Source organism: Arvicanthis niloticus, chromosome 5 (assembly GCF_011762505.2).
Source record: "Arvicanthis niloticus isolate mArvNil1 chromosome 5, mArvNil1.pat.X, whole genome shotgun sequence".
Classification (NCBI taxonomy): domain Eukaryota; kingdom Metazoa; phylum Chordata; class Mammalia; order Rodentia; family Muridae; genus Arvicanthis; species Arvicanthis niloticus.
In genome coordinates, this window is record NC_047662.1 from 33,008,660 (window position 1) to 33,031,799 (window position 23,140).

General features: G+C 55.6%; 1 protein-coding gene across 1 annotated transcript; it reads left to right on the top strand.

Moving 5' to 3' along the window:
• The first annotated feature begins 742 nt into the window (after positions 1 to 742).
• On the top strand, positions 743 to 20,990 carry Foxo6 (forkhead box O6). Its single transcript, XM_034502938.2, has 2 exons — positions 743 to 1,659; positions 18,868 to 20,990. The coding sequence occupies exons 1-2, from the start codon at positions 1,246 to 1,248 to the stop codon at positions 20,131 to 20,133; spliced, it is 1,680 nt and encodes a 559-aa protein (XP_034358829.1). The 5' UTR covers positions 743 to 1,245; the 3' UTR covers positions 20,134 to 20,990.
• The last annotated feature ends 2,150 nt before the right edge of the window (positions 20,991 to 23,140 follow it).

Sequence of the window (23,140 nt, forward strand, 5' to 3'; positions counted from 1 at the left end):
CCTGCCGCCAGACACTCGAGGGTCGGGGTTCAGGAATTTGTTTTAATACTCTGCAGGATAAAACCTGCCACACGTTGAACTTTGAGAACCAACGCTCTAAAATTGTGCTTGCAAGCACCAAAAAAGCCCAGGAAGCCCCATTTGCACAGAGAACAGGTAGGGTGGTGGCAACGCCTGGCCTACAATCCAGGAATTATCAAACCATTCCTTTTCCATAGACAGGTCCATGGCACAAAGAAGGGAGGAGAGTTAGATCAAGCTTGGTCTGGCTGTTGGAAGGAAGACTTGGAAACGTCAAGGGTCTAGAAGAAGAGGGCGGGGCAATTCTGGGGATGGTAGAAGCGGGGAGGGACCAGTGTTCTGAGCCACGCCCCATTTCTGTTGCCCCGGGAAACCCCGGGTTGTAACAATAACCTGCTGACGCGCTCCTGGGAGGAATCCTTTGAAGGCTGTGGGCGGGGCAGCCCCGCTGTGCACCAATGGGAGCACTCGGGATCCGCCCCCAAGTTGCCCTTCCCGAGCCCGGCAGGGGGCGGGGTCGCGCCAGACTTTTCTCGCCTGCTCCCTAGGGGGCGCTGTGGCGTGCGGGGCTTCGGCGGGGTCGCCCTTAGCCGGAGCTCCACGCCCCCCACAGTCTGCAGGCGGGGCACTCAGTCAGCTAGGATTCCACGGCCCCGGGCGAGCACGGCCCGCCTCCTTTTGCTCCGGGCCCGCCCCGTCCCTGTCCCCCGCCCATCCCGAGGTGCAGCCGGCGCTAAGCGCGGCAGGCGCGGGAGCTGGCGCTGGAGCCGGAGCGGCGGCGGCAGCGGCGGCGGCGGCATTCACCGGGCGGCGGCGGCGCGGGCTCTGGCACGGGCTCGGGCTCCGGCATGGTGCAAGCCAGCCTCGTCCGGGGAGAGCGGGGCCCGCGCGCGGGACTGGCGCCCGCGGAGCGGCGGCAGCGGCGGTGGCGGTGGTGGCTGCGGGCACAGACAGGCGGCAGGTGCTAGAAGCCGGGCTGGGCGAGGTGTGTGCCCGCTGGGCTCCCGGGCCGCCGCCCCCTCACTGCCTGGGTCTTTGCCTCCCTCCGTGCTCGCCAGTTCGTCTAGCCCCCTGCCTCCGCGCCCCGGCCCATGGCGCCCCGCGGTTGAGCCGGCGCCGCCAGGGACCCCTCCCGCGGGCCTCCCCGGGGCGCGCAGATCCCAGAGCCGCGCGCCCACCCTCCGCGGAGCCTCCCTCCCTGCCTCGCCCGAGCCGGGCGGGACCATGGCTGCGAAGCTGCGAGCGCATCAGGTGGACGTGGACCCGGACTTCGCGCCGCAGAGCCGGCCGCGCTCGTGTACCTGGCCTCTGCCGCAGCCGGACTTGGCCGGCGACGAGGACGGGGCGCTGGGCGCAGGAGTGGCCGAGGGCTCTGAGGACTGCGGGCCGGAACGCAGGGCGACGGCCCCAGCGATGGCCCCAGCTCCGCCGCTGGGCGCGGAGGTCGGACCGTTGCGGAAAGCGAAGAGCTCCCGACGGAACGCGTGGGGGAACCTTTCCTACGCCGACCTCATCACCAAAGCCATCGAGAGCGCCCCGGACAAGAGACTCACGCTCTCGCAGATCTACGACTGGATGGTCCGCTACGTGCCCTACTTCAAGGATAAAGGCGACAGCAACAGCTCGGCCGGCTGGAAGGTGGGGCATCCGGGCTCCGGGCAGGCTACAGGGAGGGGGGCTCTGGAACACCCCTAGGGGTCATGGAGTGCGCGCCCAGGGCGTGGGGCAGGCCGGTTGACAGGCGGGGGGCGTGCTGGCAGCAGCTGTATTCATTCACGTCCCCTAGGAAGGATGCGCGGGATTGGAGGTCTGGTAGGGTGACAAGGAATACCCTTTTTGAGGCGTCTCAGAGGAATATCCCTGGCCTGTCATTGAGGGTATAGTAGCATAACTCATTTTCCAGGCCACGGGCAGTAGGGAGCTCCCTTTGTTTTGTGTGACTTGTTTTACCCTCTCCACAAGGGTACCCGCTTTAAAGAGCTGGAGTCATGACCCAGGGCTCCAGTCTGCTTTCTGCTCTCAAATCTCCCCTGCCCTTCCTGAAGCCCGCCCCATGGTGAAGAGTGCTAACTGATCGTGGGCCCGCAGTTCTTTCTGTGGTGTCCAGAGTTCATCCTGGAGCACTTACTAGTCGGGGTGAAAAGCATGGCAGGTCACCCGAGATGAGTTTTTCATGGGGCAGGTGTTGTCAGCCGCTTCCCTGGTACAGCATGGGGTGGGGGAGGTGCTCAAAGCTCCCTGCTGGTACTTGTGGGAAGGGTGTTGAGGTCTGGGGGTTTATTTCTACTCACTCTAGGCAACTTATCTCCCACCTCCCTGGCTTTCTGGGCCCAGATGCACTTAAGGAGTGGAGCACCCCTAGAGAGTCCTCAGTGGCAGGCAGTGGAAAGGGGAGAGCCATCTTGGGAGAAGACTTGGATGGGGACTTCACTGGGTTGTAGCTTCTGTTCAGCTCCTCCTCTGGCCATTTTGTTGGGAAATGAGGCTAGCCTATGTATTTGAGGGTGAGGAGGCTTGAGGGGACCTCTTGTGGGAGAGGTAGTCACTATAAGGAAGACATGCCTGTGTTCAGAGATGAGGGTGTTTGGGTGTTGATTGGCAGCAAAATTTGAAGAGAGGGGCAGGGGCCATGGCCATGGGCAGATCTAGATGCACTTGGGCGTGATGTCCTGATCTGGGAGCCCACAGCTCTTTGGATACCTGTACGCTGGCATTTTCTTTGGCCCTCCTTGACCATTATGGGGCAGGAACCCAGGTCATAGAAGTAGACCTGAGTCTTGTCCCCTCCATTTTCCAGTCCCCCGCAGCTCAGCTCCCACCAGAACACAACTTTCTCTCAAGTGTCCTGCCCTTGGGCTTGCTCTGCTTCTCGTTTGCTGAGTCCACTTTCCACTCCTTCCTGGAGATGTAGTCACTGTCCTCAGGGGCACAGAGTCCCAATGCCTCCTCCAAGAAGCCTTCCATAACACTTGTTAGTTAGCTCAGGATTCTTCCCCCCCTCCCCCCAACCACCCCAGCTTTTTTTCCTGGCCCTAAGGCATGCATCCTGAGTCAATCATGTGTGTCCTGCTTCCTGCTCCCGCCCTCCTTTACCTTTGAGAGACGGAGTCAGTGTTAGGACTCTATGGCACCTTACATAGAGTCTGGCCCAAGAAGCCATCAGCGTATGTGCACCGAAAGTAAAGAGATGGGTGGGTGGTAAAGAGGCTGTGGATTGGCAAAGAGTACCAGGACCAGAGCAGATCAGGAGGGCTTCCTGTAAGAGGCAGAGCTCTAGCAGGTTTAGATGGATGAAGGAGACTAGGGAAAGATGGGAAGCAGAGATTTGAAGCTAGAAGCCTGGAGACAGCTGCAGTTCTGAGCAAGCATGAGCTCTGTGCCAGACTCTTCCCGTAGCTTTAAAGCTCTCAGTAGTCCCTGAGCTGGGTTTTACTATAACCATTTATAGGGGAGGTCTCTGAGGCCCAGAGCACAAGAGTCAGTTAACTGCCTAAGGTCCTACTCCAATCCAGGTGTCACCCACCTCTCCAGGTCCCACCAAGCCTCTGGAATATGCCTTGCTGGCCCCTGTGAGAGTGAGCTGCAGCTGGCTTTGAGCAGAGGCGGACATAAACCTTAGGATATGATGGCAGTGTGCTTGGAGATAATTGAGCCCCATGAGTTCATTTCTCAAACTGTGAGACTGAGGCCTTGGGAGGTAATAGGACTCTCTCCTGAGAGTGTCAGAAAGCAGTAAGCCCTGGACAAGCATCCAAGTCTCCTGTCTGCCCATGACTGCAGTTCCCAATGATGGGTCCTCCCTGTACCTCACTTCTAGTCCTGAACTGGGGCACTGGGTGAGCAGCCCCAAGCTTGGACTCTTGCTCTTGGTCCTGGCCAAAAAACACCCAGACACTGGAGGGGATCTAATTCAACCTGTCTCCTCAGTGGATGTCCCCTGTTACACTCCTGCACCTTCCCACAGGGTGCCTCCATTCTCTCTCATTCCTGGAACTTCCTTCCCTGGGACTCCTTCTGGCACTCCCAGTCAATTCCTTCAGAAGCCTGAAGGAGGAGCTATCTCCAGCTCTCAACCTCAGCCTGACCAAGGCTGGGAACACCTCAGGTGCCAGCACCGGGCATCCATTATTCCTTCATCTGTTTCATCCCCCACAAAAGTGTTGCCCTTGAAACCCTGAGTGGTACCAAACCTCAATTCCATGGGGACTGGGGTGTGCTATGACCCCTTAAGGGGACCTAAGTTCTTGGCCCCACCTTCAGGATGCATTGCTCTGAGCAGCTTCCACATTCACACCCTGTGTTTTGAGACAGGAAAGGCTGGTAGGTGGAGCAAGGGGCTGGGGAAAGTGGGTTCCATATTCTAGAGAGTCTGATGGAGTCTGATGTTCTCCCATGGAGGGGGTGGCAGTTGATCTGGGGTCTGTTCTTGGTTAGGGAAAATTAGGGAGATAGTTTTGTGTTGGGGTGAAGGGACTGCATGTTCAAAGGCAGAGAGGAAGATCAGTGCCTGCTGGATCTGGGGGTGCTTGCAGTTGCAAACTAGAACCTAGGGCTCTTGGGCTGGCAGGAAGTGGTCACCTTCAGAAAGGAAGGGGAGAGAAAGGCTGATGTATTGGGCCATTGCCATCTGTGGTGAGAAGAGGGGACCCTAGTGCTGCAGAGGACAGCGACAGGCTCAGGCCACCCTAACCAGACTAGAGGCCTGGAGAGTTAGGACTACCTGTGGTTGTACTGTAAGGGCTAGTCCCATTCCCCTGGAGACAGAGAGTAAGTATCAAGCCTGGGCTCAGGGCTTGGCCAGGAGTGTAGTGGCCCAAGAGTTGTGGCTCCCACAGTAGACCCTCCCATTCCCTCTCAGCTCCTTCATAAGCCCCATGTTCCTTTGGCTTTGGCCTCTTACGGGAAGCCTTCCTGGCTGCACTATCCTGCTGTTCCTTCCACTGAACGCCTCTGGAGTTGTTCAACTCCTTTTGTGTTTCCTGGCTGCCAGTCCTTGGGGAGCTCCCAGACCAGGCCTGGGCGCCTCCCATTTCTGTCCCTAGGCCCAGAGGGGTGGAGCCCAGTGGATGGGGACTTCCCCTCTCCCTCAAGGGCTGGAGCAGCTTAGCTGTTGAGGGGTGGGATCAGAAGGCGGGTGCTAGCCCCATCTGGCCCAAGCCTGGCCCTGTAAGTTCCAGGTGGGGAGGGGGCTTGAAAGAGGGGCTGATTCCAGAGGCCAGCAGCAGGGTCCTGCTCTTGGCTCTGAACAGCAGTTGGGAGAGTAGCGCCCCCCCCCAGCCCGCTCCACTAGGGCGCCTTCCCCCTCCTTTGTCCTCGGGGATCCCCAGTCCCAAGAGCTTGTGGGGGTGCGGGAGGAGGCGGTGTGAGCCCCGATTGGGGGGTGTCCTCACCCCCCTCACTGCACGAGCGAGGGGCTGGCAGCTGCCCGCCTCCTGGGCACGAGCCCGTGCCAGCCGCTCCTGGCACAGTTGCTGGCACGCCCGGCAGACTCCCACGGCCACCTGCTCACACCCACCCACGAGCGCTGGCGCGCTGCGGGCCCTTCCGGCTTCCCGGGCCTCCCAGCGCCCCTCCCCCGACGGCGTGCCCGGAGCCCCCTCCCCAATTCTCGGTTCCCCTGGGCCGGCCCTATGCGACCCAGGCCCCCACCCTGCACAAGTTGGGGAGCTCTCAAGGAAGGGCTGCTGGGGGCCTCCAGGGTTGTCTTGCCGTGGGGGAAAGGGGGACTGAGAGGCAGCAGACAGACCGACAGACAGGGTGAGGGCCCCGCCTGCCACCTGGCGCCGCTCCAGCGGGACGATGGCGGGCAGCGCCGTGCCAGGCGGTAATTGCAGACAGACTAATTTAAAGAGATGAGACGGTTATTTTTAACTCGCGTTAAGGTAATGAACGGCGCGGGGGGTTTGTGGGTTCGAAAGTTCAGCGCCCTCCAGCCCCCACTTAATGCGGGTGGGGGGCTCTCTGCAGACCTTGAGGGCTCCACCTTTGGACTTACTCAGGTGCAGTGTTGAGGGGAACTGAGGAATTGAGATGCAGGGAGACCCTGCCCAGGACAGGGCTAGTGAATGCACCAAGCACATGTCCCACCAGATTCATACCACTGCCCACTTTCCAGATGTAGAAGTGACTTGCCTTGAGATCGCATACCTAGTACCAGCCCTAAGTGGTAGAACCCAATTCTAACCCTTAAACTTCAGCATTTTCTGTGCCACTGGGTAGGACTGGGGGTTCCTTAGTTGTTGTTTGGAAGGGTTTGGGTTTGGAAAGGGTTGGGGCTCCTTCCTGCAACCCACCTTCTTCTGTTTTTGAGTGGCAGCTGATGATAGCCATCACCGGAGGTTTAGGGTTTGTCTTGGCCTTGCTAGGGCTGAGGGGTCAGGAACTGTGAGCAGCAGTGAGCCTCTAAGTGTAGCTTCCCTGACCTCTCAGCAGACTCACCAGCCCTCCCTACACCTGAAGTGTGCCCGCCTCCCACTTGGGGCTGAGTGACTGGGGAAAAGCAGGGTATGTGACTGACACCTTCCCATTAGGGCCCCCTCCACCCTCAGGTCAGACTTTGGGTCACCGAAGAAGTCCAAGGGTCTGATGCTGGACACCAGCCTCCCATAGTCCCCGCTGACGCATTTCTCTCTGTGACTGCCATTCACTGAGGAGACACTTCCTGGAAAGACTTGTCTTCTTCCCAGCAGTGCCCTGAAGCATCACCCACTGTGTCCAGGTCCTCTGTGTGGTCCTCTGGAGTCAGGGCTGGGTAAGGGTGGACAGGTCCCCTGTGGGAAACTTGATTCAGTGTGTGAGATCTGGAGTGAATCCTTCTCTCTGATGCTCGGTGTCCTCCTGTGAGTCCAGAGGACCTTAAACACAGTCCCTGGGCCCTTCTACACTGAGACTTAGAAACCTTTTGGTACCAGGAGCCGAGAGGTTCATGGTACTGAACGGACTTCTCACTGGTGGACACCTGTGACTATGGGTGTGGATAGTCTTGAACCTGAGCCTCCTACTTAGAGATGCCTGCTCCTACCCATGGCAGTACCCATGTGGCAACTGTTCGGCTAGCACAAGGGAAAGTGTTCATGACAGCCCCAGCTGTCCCCAGAGCAGGCAGATGGGGGGCTCAGGGTGTTGGGTGGGTATCAGCTTGGGCTCTAGGGCCTGAGAAGGGTGCTTGGGGGGGGGACAGCTGGATCGGGAGCACCCCCTTCTTCTGGCACCCTGGTTGCTATGGAAACCCACTCCTGTTTGGGAGGGTTTGGCTGTTTTCTGCCTCTTCCCACCCCCCAACCCATATGTGGAGGTGGGAGGGGGCCAGGTGGTGTGTGGGGGTGGGGCCTCCCACACCCTACCCCCAGGGCCTCCCTCCTCACTAAGAGAAACCTTCCTGGTCTCTAAGGGGGCTGCCTCTCGTGGGAAGGGGAATGAGGAGAGAATGTGGGTGCTGGGCAGTCAGTCCTATCATTTGCACACATTCTCCCACTCCATCCTTCTTGAAATCCTTGCCAGGTACTTGCTTGTAGGTCCATTCTGCAGTCGAGGAAATCAAGGCATAGCTGGGAGAAGGCATAGATGGGGATGCAGTCCTGTGTGTGTCTACCCTGTTTCTCCGTCTGTCTCCCACTGTCAGTGTGGTCTCGCTCCCACATAGCCCTCCTGCTCCAAGATCTTCGAGATCTGTTCTGGGATGCTAAGGCTCCTCGGTTCATGCTGGAAGCCAACCAGGCCCAAATTGCTCTGGGTCCCCGGGCCCTCTGCTGGACTTGTCCAGGTCTCACCTCCCACCTGTGTTTCCTGCCACCTCGCTGCTCAGGCACCTTCATGCTGCCACCTTCACAAGTGACACTGAATATCTCAGCCCACACCCCCTGCCAGTTGTCACATGCCTACCAAGGCAGTGCTCCTTGGTCGATCCCTTGGGACACCCTTCAGAAAAAATAGCTAGGGTGCTTGAATGTGATTGAAGCCGCCACCATCCCAGTGGTTCTGGAAGCCAACACCTCTCTTTGAGGATCTCTGCTTAAAATCCTTAGCTGTCCACAGGCCTGGTTTGTCATCTGAGAGTCCCCTGAAGCTTTGCACCAGCACACTTTCCCAGTCCCCTTCTCAATTCTTTGGGCATGAGCTCTGAGATTTATATTTTAACAGGCATGTCTGATGACCAGTCAATTAGAAGCCACTTCTTAGCTGGTGGCCTCCCTGCCTCCCAGCCTCCTCCTCCCCGCCCTATGACTGTGGGTCAGCTTCTCTAAGCTGTTCCTAGTTGAGGCCCTGCTCCTTTCCTCCCTACTGCCCTAGGGACTTGGACCTCATGCCAACTGTTTTCAGGGGACTGAGCCCCTGCCCCAGCACCTGTGTCCATCCCGTGTATCAGAATGACATGGTTGGAGAGAAGGCAGCCACAGCCAGAACTGGCACATGCTGCTCCTGCTAGCCTTGGATGCCGGACAGAGGGAGGAGTGGGAGGGTGATACTGAGAACGCTTTCTGGGTCTGGAATGTAAAGAAAGGTGACAGTCACAGACGCTGACCTAGCTAGTTCCCCACTGATGGGAGAGACAACATATGTACAGCCCAGCACTGTCTGTCCATCCTTGGGATGCCAAGTGTGATGCTTGAGGCCTGGCCTCAACCTTGCAACCTTTCCTGCCCACTTCAGTCCTCTGACACTTGCTTTAGCCACCTTGAACCACATGTAGCTCAGAATTCCACCCGCCATGTGTCAATGCATAAAACAGTCTCCCAGTGGATTTTTACAGTCTCTCCATGATACTGGTGTTGTGGCTGTCTACCCCATGGACCGATGAGGAAACTAAGAGAGGAGGAAATCAAGAGGTTTCAGCTCTGTGTGGCAGGCAGCGCTGCAATGTCCCAGTGCTGATTCCACTCTGCTCTAGCCCTCTCTCTGCCCCTGCAACTGGCTTTGTGCTCTCCCTTGAAGTTTGGCCCTGAGGCTTCTAGCGTGGGGAATGGGCCCTAATTTCAGCCTGCCTTTCCCAGCAGACAGTGCCCCAGAGGCAGGAGCAGGCCAGTTTTCCATTTCCCTGGCTTACAGGACCGGCTCCGACCTTGAGGGGCTGGGGGATTAAACTTGAGAGATGAAGACACAGAAGAGTCGTATGCTGGACAGACACCATCAGGGCAGAACAGGACAGAAGGTCAGAGCATCAGCTGTAGGTGTTTAGAGGCAGGGAAACAAGGAGGTCAAACCCTTGGCGCTCAGCAGGAGTAAAGAAAGCAAGAGGGCCTGGGACTGCTGGGCAAGCTCAGACTCTGGAGCTGGTGCTCCGGTGGGAGTGGTAGATGGGATGACACCAGCAGACAAATCACTCAAGAGTGACTTGTGTGGCAAGCACACGGTGGGGCGAGATGAACAGATGAGCCTGTGTCAGGGTCTAGATATCAGGCTCAGTTCCCTGCAGCCAGCCCACCGTGTCTTACGACTCTGGTGAGAATGACTGGGTTGTGTGTGTAGTAAGCAGCTTACGAAGCCAAGGGTATCAGTAGAGCCTAGTTCTGTTTACATTCTGTGTAGTTCTGAGCAGTTTCAGCCTTAGTTCCCTCTTCTACAAAATGAGATGACAGGGCTATGTCTGAGTTTTCTCAGAACGTCAGGAAAGATACCTATAGAGTCCCCAAGAAGTCTTATCAGAGGTCACTACTGTTGTTCATTGCTCTATGAGGAAAAGAGCTATCTGCCAGTGTATAGAGCAGGACTCCCTATGCATATCCCTGAAAGGGGTGTGTGTGTGTGTGTGTGTGTGTGTGTGTGTGTGTGTGTGTGTGTGTGTGTATGAATGTATGCATGTGTGTCAATGTGTGTGTGTGTTAGAAGAGTTCCTCTCTATTCTGGTCCCTGAGTGCAACATGTGAGTATTTTGGAACCTGGTTTTCTGCCTCTGCCTTCCTCTGATCCATTACTTTTGAGTCTCTAGAACCTTCCTTGTGGCCTCGGGAGGCATACAGAGTAGATTTAAGGCCGTGTGTGTGTGTGTGTGTGTGTGTGTGTGTGTGTGTGTGAGTGAGTGAAGGCCAGGTATTGATGTGAGGTGCCTTTATCTATTGTTCACAGCCTTGTTTTTTGACACAAGGTCTCAGTGACTCTGGAGCTGTCCATTTTACCCAGACTGTCTGGCTGGTGAACACCACAGATCTACTTATCTCTGACCTCAAGTACTAGAGTTATGGATATAGGCTTCCACACCTGGCTTGTGCATAGATACCAAGGATCTGAGCACAGGTCCTAGTGTTTGTGCAACAAACACTTTCCCATTGACACACATCCCCAACCCCAAGGCTCCTCATTTTCACAGATAAGAAAGCCACTTGTTCCAGGTAATTCTCAAGCCTAGGGCTACCTGTTCCTGGTTTACTGGATTCTCTTTGCCCCACTGCGAGGCTGTGCGATCTTGGGTAAGACCATTCCTACTCTGGTTCCTGGTTCTCCTCCAATAATCTGGGAAGCTCTGAGGCCTCCTCCTTCTCCCTCCTGTCCCCTCCCCTGTCCTCAGTTGGCCTTGCCACCACCTCCTCTTGTAACCTGAGCTGGGCCTTGGGGAGGAGGGGCTTGCCCTCTGCCAGAGGCACCTGCCAGCTAAGCAGATGTGAAGATGGAGGCCCCAGTAGGGAGAGTGAGGACTTAAAGCCAGCCAGGCCGGACGGACCGGGGCAGCCACACTTAGCACACCCAGTCCAGCCTCTGGCCTCTGGCCTCTGGCCCTGGAGCTCACCCAAGCACTTGTCCATTTTTTTTCCAGTGGACATTTGTGGTGTTCCAGTATGTCCTAAAGGACCTCTGAGGCTTCAGGAGGAGACAGATGGCAAATGAGGTTGCTGCCCTGGTCTGGGTGGGCTGCCCTGGGCTCTTGGAGTCCCTTGTCAAGAAAATAGAGGGCCAAGGGCAGCCCCCGGGGGCAAGGCCAGTGTCTATGCCGGTGGCTGTGCCCCTGGGAGAGCAGATGGTTCTCTTGGCACTATGCCTGCTCCTCCTCTTTCTCCCCCAGGAGCCAGCCTGCAGGGCTCGGGCTCGGGCACAGCTGCTAGGCCTTCCCCAGAGCTGGGTCCAGGGCAGGGCTAAGTGAGGTCACTGCAGCTGCTCCCAGGGCCTGGGCAGGGGAGCAGGGAGGAGCTGCCCGCAGATAAGGGAGGTGGTCACACTAGAGGGGTGCAGCGCCAAGTCTGAATGGCTTTGCAGTTAGGGGTTCTCGGGAGGGGCAGCCGAGAGCCAGGTGGTCAGCTCCACTTCTGTTCCAGGTCAATCCTGGAGCTTCTTCCAGGCCTAGGTTTCTCTTTAGAGCAGTGCTTCTCAACCTTCCCAATGCTGTGACCCTTTAACACAGTTCCTCATGTTGTGGTGACCCCCAACCATAAAATTATGTCATTGCTGCCTCATAGCTTTAGTTTTGCTACTGTTGTGAATTGTAATATACTGTTATGAATTGATAATGCAGACCCCAAAGTGGTCCCAACCCACAGGTTGAAAAAAACACCGTTTAGAGGCATCTCAGAGCAGGGACTCTGGATTGGCACCTGTCAAAAGAGGGTGCTGAGCTCAGAAGGTTGGCTCAAATGCTTGGCGATATAGTCATAACATAAGACAAAGAAGTGATAGTATTTAGTATATGGTATCTTACCCAGGCGTGGTGATCCTAGCACCGAGGAAGCCAAGACATTGTGCAGCTGGGCTACATAGCGAGATCCTATTTCAAGAAAAGAAAAAAGTAGTCTTTCCCCCAATTATGCTGAATTCTCCTGAGAAGCCAGAAAGCTCTGAGGAAGGCACAGGAGGCCATGGTAGCAGGAGCCCCTGGGGAGACCTTGCCAAAAGGGAAGCTCAAGAGGACCCTGGTAGCTGGTGGCAGGGTCTTAGGAATTGCTCAGTGGAATCTTCACAAGTCAGACACTATTGAGGACTCCCTCCTTCCTCCACATTTCTGTAAACCTCACAAACTTCAGTGGAGGAGACAGATAGCTGAACTCCAGTATTTGTGGTTAGCAGTGTTGTGGGGCGGTCCACTGTCTCCGGGGCTGCTGGGAGGGTTCAGAAGGGTCTCAGATCAGGCCTGGTGAAAGAATAGAACCTGTGGGCACAGAGGGAGGGACACGAATGTGGGAACAAAGCGTGCAAAGGCATCAGGGGTGGACATGCTGGTTGGAAGCCCAGAAAGGTCTGCTGTCTTGGGGAGTGTGGCTCTTGAGTGTCTCTCTGGAGTTGTACTGGTGCCCAAGGCTGTGGGGCAGGAGTGAGCTTGGACTCCTATTGCTGGTTTGCCCTTTGCCCAGGCTAGTTATGTGAGCTCTTCTGTGTCAGGGGATGGGAGGGAGAGAGGAATACAGCTGTGTATTCTGGGCCTGACTTCGTGTCTTGCTTCAATATTTGATTCGTCCTGGACCCTGGCTGCTCACTACTGTCCTGATGACCCTAAGCCCACTAATGGGCACCTGTGGCTCTTTGCCCCCAATCTGCCCTTTTACCCCTCCTCCTTAGCAGACCTTAGTACCCATGATTTAAACATGACCTTTCGATCCTGACGTCATCAACCAGAACATCCCAACTCCACCCCAGACAAAAGGGCAACCCCACCCCCAATTGTGGGTCTGTCTGACTCAGATGTGTGCTCCTGGAAAGGTGGGGGCTCTAGAAATAGAGTGAAAGGTAAGGCATAGGGTCAGGTCTACTCCTGGACCTTTGGACCAGGAAGGATGAGAGCTGGAACTGTGGAACCCTCCCTATGCGTGCTGGAGCTGTAACTGGGGGTGGAGACCCACAGGTGTCTCTGAAGCTCTGAAGCTGGGTCATTGTCACCATCTAGCAGATAAGGTTAGTCTCTGAAGGGAGGGCCTGAGTTGAGATTTCTGCCTATGATGGAACCTGTGGAGACTCTGCACTTGATGCTGTTCAGTGGGATAATAGAAGACCCAGGACTGAACCATCTTGGGATTCCCCCAGGGACCAAGAAGAGCAAGAGACAGTGCTGGGTTGGAAGTAGGCAGTGGGAACAGAGTTTACATATCCTGCCTCTGAGGAAAGCCAGAAAAACCTGAGCTTGTGAGCCAAGACAGGGACAGCTACTGGGATGGACATCAAACAGAGACCCCTGCCATAGTGGGGGGGGGCAGGGTGGGAAGAGCATAGGCTTTGAAAGCTAATAACCAGAGACCTGAATTTCGCTTCCTCACGTCCAGCTTTGGGGCTTCAACCTAAAACATTAAACTCACCAGAGCCTCAATGTCTCCCTTTGTAAGCCCATGGTCTCTTCTTGTGGGGACATGAGTGACATGACTGTCAAGATAAAAGAACCTTGCCTACACCTGGCATGTAGCAGGTGACACTTCTCTCCCATGTCAGTACTAGAAGCACATGCCAATGGAATGCATGAGCTGAGCTGGCTCACAAGAACGGTTGTGCACACTTCTTTCCAGTTCTTCACTCTGTGACTTCACACTGGCAGCTTCACTGGGCTATGACTGGAGGATTCATGCCACAAAGCAGTAACAGCTACAAATCCATCAACTGGGTTCCCCCCACCCACCCACAGAGTGCTGGTTGTCAAACATTTACCAGCATACCACTGAATGTGCCCCCCAAGGGGGGGGCCTTTCTCATGCCCCCTTCCCAGGATCACAGGACCACAGCAGAGAGCAAGGAAGGCTGCATCCCAGAATCCACCCGGTTGGCCTCTATCATCCTAGTGGGGACAGAATGAGAGATGAGAGCTCTGATTAGATCAAGCCACTTGAAAGGCAAAGTCCGTACCCCTGGTCTGGAAAAGTTGCATATAGTTCAAGTATCATACGATGCAGCCCCTTGCAGGCAGGGACACCAAATGGGGGAACAGAGCTCTCTTCTTTCCACTCATCATTCCCCTCCCCTCTGCTGAAACCTGGCAGGTCCTGGCTGGAGAAGTAAGATTGGATGAGGTTGAGCTGTTGGGGAGTGAAGCTGTGCGGGAAGGAGAAATGAGGTTGTACCACAAGATAAACGAGGTGGTACTGTCAGGGAATGAGGGGGTACTAGGAGGCAAGGTGAGGCTGCATTACTAGACAAATGAGGTTGTACTGTCAGAGGGATGGAGTGTACTTGTAGGAGAGATGACGTCCTGCTGGATCGGCTGGGTTGCACCATCGGAGAACACAGCCACACCACAGGAGGAAGAAGCGTGTCCGACTTGGAGGATAAATGAGAGTGTCCTGGTGGATAAATGAGGGACTCCGTCAGGTGAATGGAGTGCTGTTAGCAAATGAGGTTGTACTTGCTGGATAAATGGGACTGGTGTGCTGGATAAATGGGGTTGTGCTGTCAGATGAATGCATTACTGCTCTTGGGCGAAGGGTGTCCTGGGAATAGATGAGGGTGTCCTGACGGATAGATGAGCTGTCACCGCCAGATGGATCAGACCCTATCCATGGGGAAGGCGCCAAGGTCGAGGTCATTCTGACCTGCTGAAGCTTTCAGTGTGTCTTCTGGCCTTGGGGACCGGTGTTGTGGGAGGTCTGGGTGTGAGCCAGCCTGGGGCAATCTGGGAGCAGGTGGAGACCCGAGAGTCAGTAGCTGTCTGTGAGCTCTTCTTCAGCATGCTGGGAAGCCTGTCCTTTCTCCACTTTGGTGGGCCTGACTTTTCCTGCATCCCTGCTTGCTGTTTGTTCATTCTATCCTGAGTTTGCTTCCTAACCTAGTTCAGAAAAGTCCCTTTTGTGTGCCAGCCAGGGCTAGTTCACTCAGATCCCCCTACAAGCCAGTATCATGTATGTATGTCTCTTATTCCTTCACTGAACCAACTTTTAAGTGCCTAGTATATGCCGAATACATAAAGTAAAGAAAAAATGGGGTGAGGATACGTCACTACCCTTATAAGGCCATCAGACAGTAGGAAAATGATCAACAAGTTATACAGAGGCTGAGTATCCCTTACCCCAAATGCTGGGCCACAGATGTGTTACTGAACACAAAACTCCTTTGGATTTTGGGATATTTGCATAGAATTGGAACATCCCTATCCCACAAGTCTGAGAGCTATAACTTAAAAATTGGCAGATTTTGGAGCATTTTTCAGATATAAGATTCTCAAGTTACTATTCATCAGGCACTCATTTGAACTTGAATTAACCCAGAAGAGGCCAGCCTTAGAAAAATTCAGACTGGGGAAAGGGAGATGAGAGAATTCTGTGAGCATCTAGAGGGAAAGACATCTGGCCTGGCAGGTTGGAGGCAAAGGAGAGAATGTGGAGGGGAACACCTGAGAGGTCAGGGAGGGTGTGTAGGCTTGTGATTGGGCCTTTGTTCATTGAGGCATGGGGGAGGGCTGGGGGTTGGGGAGGATCTCAGGTGTTTAAGCATCATTGTGTGAAGAGGCTGCAGGGAAGCAAAGGTGGAAGCCATAGCTGTTAAAGGAACTGGAACTTCAAAGTACCTTGCTCCAGGGTTGTACCACTTCTGTGAGTTGGAGCTGAAACTGACATCTGGATCCAGTGCCAGAGCCCATGCACCTGGCCATATGCCATTCTTGCCAGGCTTCTCTCCCTAGTGGGTGGGCCCAGGAGAGTATTCACCCAGGACCAGGCTCTGAGGAAGAACAGGGAAGGCATGAGTATAACCTGCTGTCCTTTCTTCTGGCCCTATACTGTTTCCCTGGGGCCTGAAATCAGGGAGGTCCTATCTTTTTTAGGAGACCAAGCCTAGCTGTACATGTGGGATGTGGGAGGCCCCAGAAGCTGAGCCCAGCCCTGGGCATCCAGGGAACTTGGGCATGCCTGGGCCGTGCCTGTGGTGGTGGGTTGCTAAGCGACTCCAAGAGGGAGCCCTGGTTACTGCTGCCTGGCAGAGGCGTCTCCCTCTTCTACCTCCCTCACCTCCTTCATGGCCTCTGGCCTCCCAGGAGGCCCTGTGGGCAAGCCAGAGTTGTCATCAGTGCTTGCCACTGGATCTTGGCTGGGAGCTCTGATTGGCACCAGGTGTCTAGGTCTAAGGAGATACACTAAGTTGCAGGGCATGGGCCTCTCTCAGGGGCATAGCCCTGGTGCACATCTAGTACAGAGCCCAGCTTGGAAGTCAGAGGCCTCAGCTCTAGGCCACCCCTCTGGGTAACCCTGGGCAAACCTGGCACCCATCTGAGCTCAGCTGCCCCATCCATCTGGCTTGCAGAACCCCTCCACAGGCCTCATTCATGGAGAGTGAAGGTGCTGAGTGGGTAGGGCTTCCCCACACTAGGGCTCGAGTGTATAATGATTCAGATTCACACCAGGTTTCATTTATGAAAAAAAAAAAAAAAAAAAAAAAAAAAAGAATCCTGCTTGGCTATGTTCTTTCTTTTCCCTGGGTTGTGAGAGCCATGGCATGAGGCTAGGGCTTGAACTCCCAGCCTCCTGGCAGAGTCCAGGGTGGAGGCAAGGGGAGAAAGCGGCAAACCTTCATGGGCCTCTTTAAGGTCATAAAGAATAGGGGTGTGTTTGAAGCACTTGCAAAGTTCTAAAGAGGAAGCACAGAACTTGTAGTCTTGACCTTGCAGCAGCCTTCTCCGTGGGTGGCTCCTGGGCATGGTCTGCATGGGAGTACTGGCTTTCTCAGAGTCTTTGCAAGCTCTCTGACCTTCCCTGCCCGTGGCAGAATGGAATGTCCTCTACAAAGACCAACCTGAAATCATATTTGGGTTTGTGCCAAACAAGCTTCGTGACCTTGGCAACTCAGTGTCTCCGAGCCACACCCTCTTCATTTGGAACTAAGCTTTTCAATCCCTGACCCTACAGGGTTTAGCATACTGATTATGGAAGATAAGTTCTTTGGGGCTCTGGGGGCCAAATGGACTGGGACTGTCGAGGTGCAGTTACCCGGCAGTGTTCTTCCTGAGGCCCCAGCACTTTGAGCCAGGCTGGCCCATGACAGAAAGCAGTGCGGCCTGACTTCCATTCCAGCAGGACTGAGAAGGTGGAGCTTCTCGAAAGGCAGATAGTCCTAGGGGGAAGATCGCTGAGGTCTCCTAGGAACTGAACGCAGGTGTGGGGGAGGGGCAGGGAGCCAGGTGGATGGGCGGGCCAGGGAATGGAGTATCTACCTGAGGGAACATCATTCCCTGGGGGTCCAGCTTCCCTCCTCACTGGGCCTCAGGAGAAGCCAGGCAGGGCAAGGCTGACAAGCTCCAGCTGTTGCCTCCCAGGTCCATAAAGTGCCAGGGACAGCCAGCCTGGTGGAACTGGAAAGATGGAGACTGTTGGGGACAGGAGGGAGAACCCTGGCAGATTAGTGGTTAGGGTGTGCCTATGTGGATTAGCAAGTTAAGACTAAGTCCAGGGGTCTGGGCAGAGCTGGAGTGGTGCCTGACATCACTGCCTAGCTGTGGGGCTGTGGGCAAATTACATCATGCTTCTGTCATGTGGTGGACAAAATGGGGTAATGCTGTCCTCCCCAAGGGGTTGATGACTAGCATAGCTTGAGTCTTGGTGTTGAGGAGATGGTGACCAAGCAGGTTTGATGAGTCCACTGGTAAGGTCTGACCAGACAGAGCAGTTTCGGAGCACCTGGGGTGTTCACAAACATTGAACCACACCCATTAGCTCATGTAATGATCCAACAGCCTTGGGAGATGGTGATGACCACAGTGTGTGTTTCAGAGTAGCTCAGAGACATGCATAGCCATGGTCACACAGCCAGGTGACCAAATAGCCAGGCATCCTGTCCAATCCTCAGCTAGCCAGGCCAAAGCTGTCTGTACAACAGTGCCTGAACAGGAACATCAAGGCTACCAGAAAGGGGGTCCAGCAGAAATTCTACACCAGATTTTTGTCGTGGTCAGGATGGTAGAGCTATGAGCTCACTGTGCCTTCCTCTGTCCTCCGGGCAGGGTTGTCCAAATCAGGTAGTGCCCCTGAAGACACTGATCGGCACAGTAGAAATTAGGATGAGCATATGGGTGGGGTGGCAGAGGTAAAGCCAAGAGGTACTTGAGAGCTGGCAGGCCTATGGTACTTGAACAAGCTTCTCTGGCTGCTCGAAGCTGTCTTCCTGCTTGTAAATGGGGACTGTGTGAGAAGTTGTATAAAGGTCTCACAAGGTAGGGGCTTTGAGGACAGAGCTGAGCCAGGTGGGTCAGAGGGACACAGGAGTAGCTCTGAGGTCTCCTTAGATAATCCTGGGGTCAATCTCCAAAAAGTCTCGGATTTATAGGCTTATGCCTGTCCTGGGCGTCCCCACCTCAGCCTGTTCGGCTTTCTCTGGCCAGGCCTTCCCACAAAGGGTTAACAGTCCTCTCTACCTGCAGTTGCATTTTAAAGACACGAAATTAAAGCAGGTAATTTATTCTCCCCACACACGAAAGAGCAATTAGTTCTAAACAGGGCTTAATCAGTCACCGCGAGATTGATTTCTGGAGCCCTGGGTTTTCGGGCTCCTGGCTCCATGCCAGGCTGGGGAGGGAGGGGGGCGGACAAATGAGCCGCGGTAGTGGCATGAGCCCTTACATAATCTGCTGGGGGGCCCTCACAGTCTAGCCAGCCCCTCCAGAGGTTTGGCTGAGTTTGGAAGATGGGGTCCTGCTGAGGGATGGCACAGGTTCAGAACAGAACTCAAAGTGGGTCTTATCCCTTAAGCCCCAGCCCTGCCCTCTGGCAGTGTCTACTTGGGAGGTGGGGCAGGGCCGGGCCAGGGGCATATTTGGGGTTAAGGATAGGATTCTGGGTTTGTCCAACGTGGTACCTAACCTACACTCTCTTTTTATCTCCCTTTACCCCATCGATCCTTCTGTTTCCTCTCATCCTTTTCCGACCCCCCTCCCCTTATTTTTTCTTCCCATCTCTTTCCCCCTGGATTCCCTTGACTTCCTCACTTTCCTCCTCCTGCCACCCATGCCCCTATCTCCGGCCACAGAACTCCATCCGGCACAACCTGTCGCTGCACACCCGGTTCATCCGCGTGCAGAACGAGGGCACTGGCAAGAGTTCATGGTGGATGCTGAACCCCGAGGGCGGAAAGACGGGCAAGACCCCGCGGCGCCGAGCCGTGTCCATGGACAACGGGGCCAAGTTCCTGCGCATCAAGGGCAAGGCGAGCAAGAAGAAGCAGCTGCACCTGCCGGAGCGGAGCCCCGACGACAGCCCTCCGGGCGCACCGGTTCCAGGGCCCCTGTCGGCCTCCGCCAAGTGGGCCGCCAGCCCGGCCTCACATGCCAGCGACGACTACGAGGCGTGGGTTGACTTCCGCGGCAGTGGGAGACCCCTGCTCGGGGAGGCGGCCGAGCTGGAGGACGACGAGGCCCTGGAGGCCCTGGCACCGTCCTCGCCACTCATGTACCCAAGCCCTGCGAGCGCGCTGTCGCCTGCCCTGGGCGCGCGCTGCCCGGGCGAGCTGCCGCGTCTGGCCGAGCTGGGAGGTCCGCTGGGCCTGCACGGTGGCGGCGTGGCCGGGCTGCCGGACGCCCTGCTGGACGGCGCGCAGGACGCGTACGGGCCGCGGGCACGCGCCGGAACCCCCTCCTACTTCGGCGGGTGCAAGGCGAGCGCCTACGGCGGGGGCGGGGGCTTCGGGCCGCCGGCTCTGGGCTCGCTGCGCCGCCTGCCCATGCAGACCATCCAGGAGAACAAGCAGGCCAGCTTCGTGCCGGCCGCCGCGCCCTTCCGCCCCGGGGCGCTGCCCGCGCTGCTGCCTCCGCCGCCGCCCGCGCCGAGGCCCGGCCCGCTGCTGGGCGCGCCCGGGGAGCTGGCGCTGGCGGGCGCGGCAGCCTCTTACCCGGGCAAGGGAGCGGCCCCTTACGCGCCGCCGGCGCCCTCGCGCAGTGCCTTAGCCCACCCCATCAGCCTTATGACGCTGCCCGGCGAGGCGGGCGCCGCCGGCCTGGCCCCGCCGGCCCACGCTGCAGCCTTCGGGGGTCCGCCCGGCGGCCTCCTGCTGGACGCGCTGCCTGGGCCCTACGCGGCCGCAGCAGCCGGGCCTCTGGGTGCAGGGCCGGACCGCTTCCCGGCCGATCTGGACCTCGACATGTTCAGCGGGAGCCTCGAGTGTGACGTCGAGTCCATCATCCTCAACGACTTCATGGACAGCGACGAAATGGACTTCAACTTCGACTCAGCCCTGCCTCCGCCGCCCCCGGGCCTGGCCGGGGCACCGCCCCCTAACCAGAGCTGGGTGCCGGGCTGAGGGCCACCCTGCGCAGCCTGGGTGCCCCGGTCCCGTCCCCTTGGGGCCTCTGTCTTCCCATCCCGATTCCCGGGTCCCCACTCCCCCGACCCAGCTCCACGGGAGGATCCAGGAGGCCCAGCCCAGGTGAAGACACTCCTCCGAGCTGAGCGCAGAGGGAGGTGGGAAGGAGCGGCTGGGACACCTTGCCATTCCTGCCCGAACTCCTAAGACCTCCTGCTGGGGCTGGAGGCCTGGGAGAGATGATTGAGGTCCGGCTAGGTGGGAGTGGGGAAGAGCGAGGTGGATGGCCCACTGTGGATGCTGACCCTGGAAGCCCCCTAGGAAGTGGGGCAGGGGCGTTTCTGAATCTTCAGTTCCTATTGCTGGGCCCTTTGCGACGCTTAGGCCACCCAGCTCCAATCTGGTTCTCAAATGACACTTTCCCTCACTGGCCATAGCCCTGCCACACGAAGCCAGCAACTCTCTTCGTTCACACCTATCTTGGTCATCCATTCCGCTCAGTCCTCTGGTCCTCAGCTACCCTCTGGTTCAGTCTGCCATCTTAACCAGTCCTGGCACCTCCTCTCTCCTGTCAGTCAACCCCACACTCCTTCAGTACTGGTCACAGCCTCTCCAGCGGGCCTCAGTTCCAGATCCATCCCCCAATTCGACACCCCCAGTCCTGGCCCCTCTCTCCCATATTTATAAGTGTCCGGTCGGGGCGGGCGGTGGGCGCGGCGTCCCCGGCGCGTACGTATCGTAGGCAGTGTACTGTGGCCGTGCCGTCAGCGTGTGCGTGTGCGTGTGTGCCGTGTCGAGGCCGTGTAGAGTGCATTGTACAGCATATTTTCATGAATAAAATTGTTTTAAATATTTCCCGCGCCTTGGGTTAGGAGGTGGTGATGAAAGGGATTTGTAGGGGTGGTATCAGGGTCCCTGTTGCTGCAGCTGTTGCAGCTTTTTGTCTGAGCGCACAACCAGAGATCTACTTAGTTGCACATTGGTTAAGCACCTACAGAGTTCCTGATGCTGGAAACAGTCTTTGTAGTGTTTTGCACCTGTTTTGTTTGGTTTTGTTTTTAAAAACACAAGCAAGCAGAAAGTTTCCTGCCTGGGGAAATTCCTTAGTCAAGGCTGAGGGGTTGGGAGAGGTGTTAACTGAGAATATGTGACTATCAGGCCTTGTATTAGCACAAGTTTCATTCCCATTATACAGATGAAAACACAAGGCCAGAGAAGGAAAATAATTTTGAAAGGTATTGGTTAAGAAGGAGAAGGAAGGGGGGTAGGGAAGGGGGAGGAGGAAGAGAGGGAGGGGAAGGGGAAGGTGGAGGAAGAGGAGGAGGAAGAGGAGGAGGAGGAGGAGAAGAGAAGAAGAAGAAGAAGAAGAAGAAGAAGAAGAAGAAGAAGAAGAAGAAGAAGAAGAAGAAGAAGAAGAAGAAGAAGAAGAAGAAGAAGAAGAGAGAAGAAACAGTCTCAGAAGCACAGACTTCTGTAGTAATTAATCCAGTTCCCTTGCATTGCCAGCTGTGTCACCTTGGTAACATTTTTGGTTGAACAAAACAGCTGAGTTAGTTACTTTTTTTCATTACTGCAACAAAGTACCTGACAAAAGTAACAAAGCAAAGGAAGGAAGGAAGGGCTCAATTTGCATCACACTTTGAAGGTGAAGTCCATGATAGTGGAGAAAGCATGGTGGCAGGAATATGAGGCAGCTGGTCACATTGTATCTATGGGGGAGGGAGGGAGGGAGGGAGGGAGGGAGGGAGGGAGGGAGAGAGGGAGAGGGAGAGAGGGAGAGAGGGAGAGAGGGAGAGAGAGAGAGAGAGAGAGAGAGAGAGAGAGAGAGAGAGAGAGAGAGAGAGAGAGAGATATGCTGGTGCCCAGAAGCACACACACACCACAGTACACAAGTGAAAATCAGAGAACACGTTTTTGGAAATGATCCTTCTTCCACTCTATAAGTTTTGAGGATCAAACTCCGGTCATTAGGATTGGCAAGTTCCTCTGCCCACTGAGCCATCTTAAGGGCTTCCTCCTTTTTATTCAATCTGGGACCCAACCCAGCTCATGAGGATAGTCCTCACATCCCATGTGGATCTTTCCTCTTCAGTCAAACCTCTTTGGAAACAACCTCATAGACAAGCCTCTGGGTGTATCTCCTTGGTGATTTTAATTCCAATCAGGTTGACAATAATTAACTGTCAGGAACACGGCTCACCTTCTGTAGCCTTGTTTTCCCAGTCTGTACTAGAGCATCTAGCTTCCATCTCAGCTAAATGAGAGATGTGAAATAGCCAGATTCTGCTCTGGTCCGTTTGCCAGGAAGGAAGATTGTGAGCACCTGCTCAAATCCAGTTCTTATACCAAGAGTAGCACATTGTCTCTGCCTTGGGGACATTTGGAGGTCCCTGGGTGTTGGCTAGGGTAATGTGACAATAGATCAGGGTGTAATGAATACAGGAACCAGGGGTATGCTACAGTGGTGCTTTCACCATTGGGCCTTGAAGGATGGTTGACATCAGGAGAGAGAGAGCTCTAGACAGGAAACGGCATAACCAGGGTCAAGAAGCTCATGGATTTTAGAAGCTGTTGAGTGGATGGAGCTAAATGCTCAGAAATGGAAAGGTTGCTGGTGGCAGAGACACCAACAGGCAGTAGAGGCAAGACCACAGGTGCTGACGGTGAGTGAGTGACTACCAGGTCATGGGGGAGGCCAGTGAAGCTGAAAGGATGAGGCTTATTATTGTTATTATTATTATTATTATTATTATTATTATTATTACTTATTTGGAATGTGGAAGGGACATGAAGTAAGGGGATGATGAATCAGTAATGTTGGGTGTCTGGACAGACAGGTGTTCCCTGAGATGGGAAGCAGAGAGGCAAGAGAAGCGACTCCATTTGAGTTCCAGCCTGTGGGGATCTAGAGGAGAGACACCCAGGAGCACTTCCATCATATGAGTAGCCCTCTCAGGCTTTGGCCATCATGGCAGGCTAAAGATTCCTCTCTGAATAGGGGGAG

What these genes read in the sequence shown, in the direction of transcription:
- Foxo6 (XM_034502938.2), top strand. Translation starts at nt 1,246, where the DNA reads ATGGCTGCGAAGCTGCGAGCGCATCAGGTGGACGTGGACCCGGACTTC. An exon ending in ACAGCTCGGCCGGCTGGAAG is followed by an intron (nt 1,660 to 18,867) that starts GTGGGGCATCCG and finishes CTCCGGCCACAG; the next exon opens with AACTCCATCCGGCACAACCT.